The following is an 8,844-nucleotide window of genomic DNA, read 5'->3' on the forward strand; positions in this document are numbered from 1 at the left end:
TTTTTTTTTTTTTTTTTTTTTTTTTTTTTTTTTTTTTTTTTTTTGCAATTTCATCCTTCCATTTTCAATCTCTTTGATTAATAATGGTTTATAATATAATGTTGCTTTAACATAAAGCCATGTAATAAAATAAAGTTTGCTACATAATTCCCTAATTATTTTATTTTCTTTCAAGATATTTAGTTTTTTTCTTTTTTTTTTTTTTAATTGAAGTCCAAGGCCAAAAACCCTAAAACACCCTTTTTTTTAATTTAAAAAAAAAATTAAATATTTGAATTCAATTTGAGCTTAGTTTAACCGTATCAACTAATTACGATTGAGTATAGTAGAAAGATTAGTCCATATTACAAATTTGTTATATTTATGTTATAATATATATATATATATATATATATATATATCTTTTGGATTAATCTAAAATTTTGGACTCCTATTTTTTTAGTTTTGTTGGACTAGGTTGTTTGATTATTATTTTTTAATTATTTTAGAAAGATTTTTTTTTATATACATGTTATATTAATAATTAAAATTTCATAAAACTCAAATATCAAATATTTATCAGTCTTAATGACAAATGTGTGTAATAATCTAAAAAATGAGGTAGCTGAGTTATAACCCTATTTTCAAATGGATGAGGTTGACCCGATGTTTAGAAAAAAGTCAAATTGACTCTAAATTTTCTATTGTCTAAAAATTTAACTCAATCCAACCAAACTTTTATAGTTTAGATTCAATAATCAATTATGTTTTCGAATCATAAAAATAAAAACATTACAAATGGGTTTTTTCATTCTTACATATTTTACATTGTCAATGAAGGTAGATTCAACATCTTAACCATTTGATATCAATATTGATTTTGATTTTTGTTTTCCGAACAAGAACAAGAACAAGAATAAAGATGTCGTCGAGTAGACCCAGCCGGTCCACAAACACAGGAGGATCCTCCTCCTCACAATCAAGACACACTTCAAGAATTCTCGCTCAAACCTCCATAGACGCAAAGCTCCACTCCCACTTCCAACACTCCAATTCTTCATTCGACTACTCTACTTCAATCCATCTCACAGCCAACCCACCATCAACCACCACCACCGCCACCACCACCGCATACCTCCACCACATCCAACGCTCCAACCTCATCCAACCCTTCGGCTGCCTCATAGCCCTCCACCCAACCACCCACAAACTCATCGCCTTCAGCCAAAACGCCCCTGAATTCCTCACCACAGTCTCCCACACCGTCCCCACCATCTCCGACCGCCCCGTCCTCGCCTTCGGCACCACCCTCCATTCCATCTTCACCCCTCCCACCGCCACAGCCCTCCTCAAAGCTCTAGCCTTTCCCGACGTCACTCTCCTCAACCCCATTCTCGCCCACTCCAAATCCTCACAAAAGCCCTTTTACGCCATTCTCCACCGTGTTACCGGCAGCCTCATCATCGACTTCGAACCCGTCAACCCCGACGAAGTCCCCGTCACCGCAGCCGGTGCTCTCCAATCATATAAACTCGCAGCCAAAGCCATCACTCGCCTCCAAGCTCTCCCTAGTGGGAGCATGGCCAGGCTTTGTGACACCATGGTTCAAGAAGTGTTTGAACTCACAGGATATGACCGAGTCATGGCATATAAATTCCATGATGATGATCATGGGGAGGTGTTCTCTGAGGTTACAAAGCCTGGACTTGACCCATATCTTGGATTGCATTATCCAGCCACTGACATCCCTCAAGCTGCAAGATTTTTATTCATGAAGAACAAGGTTAGAATGATTGTGGACTGCAAAGCCAAGCATGTCAAGGTGATTCAAGACCCAAATCTTGAGTTTGACTTGACATTATGTGGGTCAACTTTGAGAGCTCCTCATAGTTGCCATTTACAATACATGGAGAATATGGATTCAATTGCATCTTTAGTTATGGCAATTGTGGTGAATGAGGAAGAACATGAAGAACAATTTGATCATAAAAACAAGAGAAAAAGATTATGGGGTTTGGTGGTTTGTCATAACACAACTCCAAGATTTGTTCCATTTCCTCTTAGATATGCATGTGAGTTTCTAGCTCAAGTGTTTGCCATTCATGTCAACAAAGAATTGGAATTGGAGAATCAAATTTTGGAGAAGAATATCTTAAGAACTCAAACGCTTTTGTGTGATATGTTGATGCGTGATGCACCATTAGGGATTGTGTCAAGGAGCCCTAATATAATGGATCTTGTGAAGTCAGATGGGGCTGCATTGTTGTACAATGATAAGGTATGGAGATTAGGGATGACTCCTAATGATTTTGAGCTTCATGATATTGCTTCATGGATTTTGGAGTATCATGTGGATTCTACTGGATTGAGTACGGATAGCTTGTACGATGCGGGGTACCATGGTGCGGTTGCTCTAGGAGACGGCGTGTGTGGGATGGCGGCGGTGAGGCTAGGTTGCAACGACATGATTTTTTGGTTCCGATCACACGCTGCATCGGAAATTAGGTGGGGCGGGGCGAAGCATGAGGCGGGTGAGAAAGATGATGGAAGGAGAATGCATCCTAGGTCATCTTTCAAGGCTTTTCTTGAAGTGGTTAAGACAAGGAGTTTGCCTTGGAAGGACTTTGAAATGGATGCTATTCATTCTTTGCAGCTTATACTAAGAAACACTTACAAAGATAAAGAGATTAATAAGAGTTCAATACAATCAACACTTAGTGACCTCAAAATTGATGGGAGGCAAGAAATTGAATCAGTGACATGTGAGATGGTGAGGTTGATTGAAACGGCTAGTGTTCCAATTTTGGCTGTTGATGTGGATGGGCTCGTTAATGGGTGGAACTCAAAAATTGCTGAATTGACTGGAATTTGTGTTGACAAGGCTATTGGCAAGCATTTGTTGACATTGGTGGAAGATTCTTCATTAGAAACTGTGAAGAAGATGTTGTTCTTGGCCTTGCAAGGTAAATTTTGGTTTCGTTTTATTCACTTCATACATTACATTTCTCTTTCACAAGGTTAGGAATTACGACTCTCCGATACATTTCTCTTTCACAAGGTTAGGAATTACAACTCTTCGATATTATCCACTTTAAGCATAAGCTCTCATGACTATTATCCTCTCGAACAAAGTACACTATAGAGCCTCCCCGGGGCCTATGGAATCCTCGAATAGCCTCCTCTTAATCGAGGCTCAACTCTTTCTCTGGAGTCTTTGAACAAAGTACACCTTTTGTTCTAACACTTGAGTCATTTTTTACTAGACCTTCGAGGCTCACAACTTTTTTGTTCGACATTTAAGGATTCTATTGACATGGCTAAGTTAAGTTCATGGCTCTGTTACCATGTTAAGAATCATGACTCTTTACAGTATGACATTGTCCACTTTGAGCTTAAGCTCTCCCAAAAGGTCTCATACCAATGAAGATGCGTTCTTTATTTATAAACCTATGATCATTCCCTACATGCTAATGTAAGACTCCCTCCCAACGATCCTCCCCTCAAACAAGGTACACTATAGAGCCTCCTCTGAGGCCTATGGAGCCCTCGGATAGCCTCCCTTAATCGAGGCTTGACTCCTTTTCAGGAGTCTCCGAACAAAGTACACTCTTTGTTCGGCACTTGAGTCACTTTTGACTAAACCTTTAAGGGTCCTGCCTTCTTTGTTCGATATTTGAGGATTCTATTAAGGGCATGATTCTGATACCATGTTAGGAATTACGACTCTTCACAATGGTATGATATTATCCATTTTGAGCTTAAGCTCTCATGGCTTTGATCTAGGCTTCCTCAAAAGGTCTCATACCAATGGAGATGTATTTCTTACTTATAAATCCATGATCATTTCCCAAATGAGAGACAATGTAGGACTCTCTTGTTAGACGAACACGACTCTCCACAATGGTATGATATTGTCCACTTTGAGCATAAGCTCTCATTGCTTTGCTTTGGGCTTCCCCAAAAGGGAGATAGTATTCCTCATTTATAAATCCAGAATCTTCCACTAAATTAACCAAGGTGGGACTCACTCCCAATAATTCTCAACATCTCTCCCAACAATCCTCTAACACACAAATCCATTAACTTTTGTGCTCTCTCTTCAGGCCAAGAGGAGAAAGACGTCCAATTTGAGATAAAAACACAAGGCTCACACATGGAATCAAGCTCAATCAGCCTAATAGTAAATGCATGTGCAAGCAAGGACTTGTGTGAGAACGTAGTGGGAGTGTGCTTCGTAGCACAAGACATCACCCATGAAAAGAAAGTGATGGACAAGTTCACAAAATTACAAGGCGATTACAAAGCCATAGTACAAAACCCCAACCCACTAATCCCTCCAATATTTGGGGTAGACGAATTCGGTTGGTGCACAGAGTGGAACTTAGCAATGGCAAATCTAAGTGGATGGTCAAGAGAAGAAGTGCTGAACAAGATGCTTTTGGGGGAAGTGTTTGGGTCATGCTGCCATGTAAAGAACCAAGAAGCCTTTGTGAATCTTGGGATTGTTTTGAACAATGCCATGAGTGGCCAAGATTCTGATAAGATATCATTTGGGTTCTTTGGTAGAAGTGGGATGTTTGTGGAATGCCTTCTTTGTGTGAATAAGATAATGGATAGAGATGGGGAAGTGATTGGGGTTTTTTGCTTCTTGCAGCTTGCTAGCCAAGAGCTGCAACAAGCTTTGAATGTTCAAAAGTTGTGTGAGAGAACGGCTTTGAAAAGGTTGAAGGCTTTGGGATATATTAAGAGGCAGATCCAAAATCCTCTTTGTGGGATTGTTTTTTCGAGTAAAATGTTGGAGACATCTCAGTTGGGTGATGAACAGAACCAGCTTTTGCTTAATAGTGGCGATTGTCAAAGGCAGATCTTCAAGGTTCTTCATGATTCGGATGATCTTGATAAGATTATTGAAGGGTATGTGTTTTTTTCTTCTCTCTTTGAATTACTTTTTTAAGAATTTGGTTTTTTATGGCTCAACCGGTAATCACGAACCTCCACAATGGTATGATATTGTTCACTTTGAGCATAAGTTCTCGTGGCTTTGCTTTTGGTTTCCCCAAAAGATCTCATGCCAATAGAAACGTATTCATTACTTAGAAACCAAGGATCATCGCTTAATTAGTGGATGAGGGTCTCTCCACCAACTATCCTTGAGAATCCTTCCCTTTGAACAAACTATACCATAGAGTCTCTCCTAAGGCCTATGGAGCCCTCAAACAGTCTCCCCAATTGAAGCTCGACACTTGAGTCACTTTTTTATGACACCTTCGAGGCTCATAACTTCTTTGTTCGACATTTGAGAATTTTATGGATATGGCTAAGTTAATAGTATGGCTCAAATATCATGTTAGATATCAAGAACTTCTACAATGGTATGATATTGTCCACTTTGAGCATAAGCTCTCGTGGCTTTGCTTTTGGCTTCTCTAAAAGGCCTCATGCCAACGGAGATATATTCCTTACTTATAAACCCGTGATCATCCCTCTAAATTAGTCAATGTGGGACTTCCCTCCAACTATCCTCAACAATTCTTCTCTCGAACAAAGTATACCATAGAGCCTCCTCTGAGGCATATGGAGCCCTCAAACAGTCTCCCCTTAATTGAGCCTCGACTCCTTTCTCTGGTGCCCTCGAACAAAGTACCATTTGTTCGACACTTGAGTCACTTTTTGACAATACCTTCGAGGCTCACAACTCTTTTTTTGACATTTCACTTTTTTTCACTACACCTTTCGAGTCTCACAACTTCTTTGTTCAATATTTCACTTTTTTTACTACACTTTTCGAGGCTCACAACTTCTTTGTTCGACATTTGAGGATTTTATCGACATGTCGAAGTTAAAGGCATGACTTTGATACAATGTTAGAGATCACAAACCTCCACAATAGTAGATATTGTCCACTTCGAGCATAAGCTCTCATGACTTTGTTTTTGGTTTCTCCAAAAAGCCTCGTGTCAATGGAGATATATTCCTCATAAACTCATGATCATCCCTTAATTAGCGGACGCGGGACCCCACCAAACTATCCTCAACATCAACTATAATCCTTTTCCAATTAAACTTATTGAAAAGAATTACATCTCCAAACATAATGTTTTCCATATTTGTAGGCCTTTGTTCATACGAAGTTAATTAACATCTTTGTGGGTATTGGTTGACAGCTTCATTGATTTAGAAATGGTTGAGTTCTCATTACATGAAGCATTAGTGGTATCAATTAGTCAAGTAATGATGAAGAGCCAAGGAAAAGGTATCCAAATAGTAAACGAGGTAGCAGAAGAGATCATGTCCGAGACCTTATATGGAGACAGTTTGAGACTTCAACAAGTAATGGCTGATTTCTTGTTGATATCAATAAATTACACACCAACAGGAAGCAGCATTATGGTTTCAACAAATTTGACAAAGGATGAATCAGGGAAGTCAGTGAATCTTGTGCATGTGGAGTTCAGGTACAATAATATAAGAATCATTCAATGAAGAACATGCTCTTTGCTGAATTTGATGTGTTGTTTTTGTGGTGATTTAGGATAACATATGTCGGTGGAGGCATGCCAGAATCGTTGTTGAATGAGATGTTTGGGAATGATGAGGAGGCGTCTGAAGAAGGTTTTAGCCTTCTCGTGAGTAGAAAGTTGGTGAAGTTGATGAATGGAGAGGTGAGATATGTGAGGGAAGCAGCCAATTCAACCTTCATCATAACTCTTCAGCTTGCTGCAGCTCATAAATAGACAGTTGTGATGTGTTGTGCATGTTGTCTTGTTTTTTTTTTTTTTTTTTTTTTTTTTTTTTTTTTTTTTTTTTTTTTTTTTTTTTTTTTTTTTTTTTTTTTTTTTTTTTTTTTTTTGTTGAATGTCCCACTTTCTTTGAACTTCTATGGCACTATTTTGATGGGTTCATCCCCTTTTTAAGATCAATTCTCATTGGTGGACTCGTATAATTTGATGTCTTAAACTTGCTTTGACCAAACGTTCCTAGGTTCAGCTTTACGTGACCCAAGTTCACATATGATATTTTATTCATTTAGAAAATTGAGCTCGACATCACTTGAGTTTAAATCAATACTAAAAATATATAATTGTCCAAAACATTAGTCATACTCAATTTTTCTAGCTTTAATTTCATTAAAAAAAATAAAAAAAATCAAACAGACCCGTTCAAGTTGCAAGAAGCTAAGTGGGCAAAAGTCGAGTCGAGCGTAAGCCGCCATTTGAGGGCAACTCAGTTACAAAAAATGGCTATTGAAAATCATATGCAGGTTAGGTTAGAGTGGATTGAGAACTTATTTGGAACTTAACAAGATGACCATCAAGAATAAGTACCCCTAACGAGGATAGATGGCCTATTTGACCAACTGGAAATGCATATTTGACCAACTGGAAATGCATCTATGTTTCAAAGGTAAATTTGAGGTCCAAATACTACCAGCTTAGAATAAATGAAAAGAACATAGCAAAAAAAAAATAGCTTTTAAGAGTCATTCGAATCATTATTATTTTACGATAATGTGCTTTAATCTGACTAATGCCCCTGAAACTTTCATGGACTTAATGAATTGGGTATTTAAGAATTTTCTCGACAAGCTCTTGATCGTCTTTATAGAAGATATATTGGTATATATTGGTATAAAGCATGAGAACCTCTCGACAACTCTAAGGACACACAAGTTGTACCCTTGAAGGACACATATTTTCCTCATCTTAATCATGAAATATTAGGATCGTGTCTCGGAGATGTAAAGAAATTCTAGGGCAGTTAATGATTGCGTCATGATCCAAATTCTAGACATAAGTCTCGTAGGTTCATGATTTTTATCGAATATGTAATCTAGCAAGACCATTGAGGAGTGATTTGGGTTCTGGACTAGAGTGATGTATTGTGTGGAAAAAAAATGGATTCTCTATCCTTAAACTTGTCTTCAAATGGAAGACTACATAAATATGTAAGTCACGGCTTAAGCATCAAGGCTTCAAAACTCAAAACTTAGAACCTCAGGTTAATACTGTGGTGGCTTAGGTTTAGCCATGGATAAGATCAAGAGCTTATAAGTGGGCTACTTATTAAGTATTTTACACTTGTTTTTAATATTTGGTTCGAGAAGTAAATTTAATAATAATTTTTGTCATACCATAAGAATTACGAATCTCCACAATGATATGATATTGACTACTTTGGTCAATGGCTCTCGTGGATTTGTTTTGAGCTTTCTCAAAAGGCTTCATACCAATGAAGATATATTATTTTACTTATAAACCCCTGATCATTCCCTAAATTAGCCAATGTGGATTCCCTCCCAATAATCCTCAACAATCCTCCCTCGAACATATTATACTATATAAGCCTCCCCTTAATCGAGGTTGACTCCTTTCTCTAGAGCCCTCAAACAAAGCACACCATTTGTTCGACACTTTAGTCACTTTTGACTACACCTTCGAGACTCACAATTCTTTATTCGATATTTGAGGATTGTATTATCATAACTAAGTTTAGGGTATGACTCTGATACCATGTTAGGTTGAATGGTGTTGTGACCTGTGTAAAATGAGGGTTACATGGTGGACCTTGATCGATAGTAACAAATAAATCAGGAGATTCTATTACTACGTTTAATAATAGTAGCAAAAATATGGTTGAAAGTCCACATCTAGGTGTCATACAAAGGTGGAGTTGTTCTTTGTACTTTGATTGACCCAACACCCCAACTACTTTATATAGTCAAAATAATAATATTTATTAAATCCTCCCCAAAAAAATTTCAAACTTTGGAACAACTACACATAAAATAATAAAAGACTTTTCTTCAAAAAAAAAAAAAAAAAAAAAAAAAAAAAAAAAAAAAAAAAAAAAAAAAAAAAAAAAAAA

General features: G+C 37.4%; 1 protein-coding gene across 1 annotated transcript; it reads left to right on the forward strand.

Moving 5' to 3' along the window:
- Window positions 1-901: 901 nt before the first annotated feature.
- LOC111495998 (phytochrome A-like) lies at window positions 902-6,713 on the forward strand. The gene is made up of 4 exons (XM_023146211.1): window positions 902-2,942; window positions 4,083-4,893; window positions 6,144-6,434; window positions 6,512-6,713. The coding sequence occupies exons 1-4, from the start codon at window positions 902-904 to the stop codon at window positions 6,711-6,713; spliced, it is 3,345 nt and encodes a 1,114-aa protein (XP_023001979.1).
- The last annotated feature ends 2,131 nt before the right edge of the window (window positions 6,714-8,844 follow it).

Source organism: Cucurbita maxima, unplaced genomic scaffold, assembly GCF_002738345.1.
Source record: "Cucurbita maxima cultivar Rimu unplaced genomic scaffold, Cmax_1.0 Cma_Scf00022, whole genome shotgun sequence".
Lineage (NCBI taxonomy): Eukaryota > Viridiplantae > Streptophyta > Magnoliopsida > Cucurbitales > Cucurbitaceae > Cucurbita > Cucurbita maxima.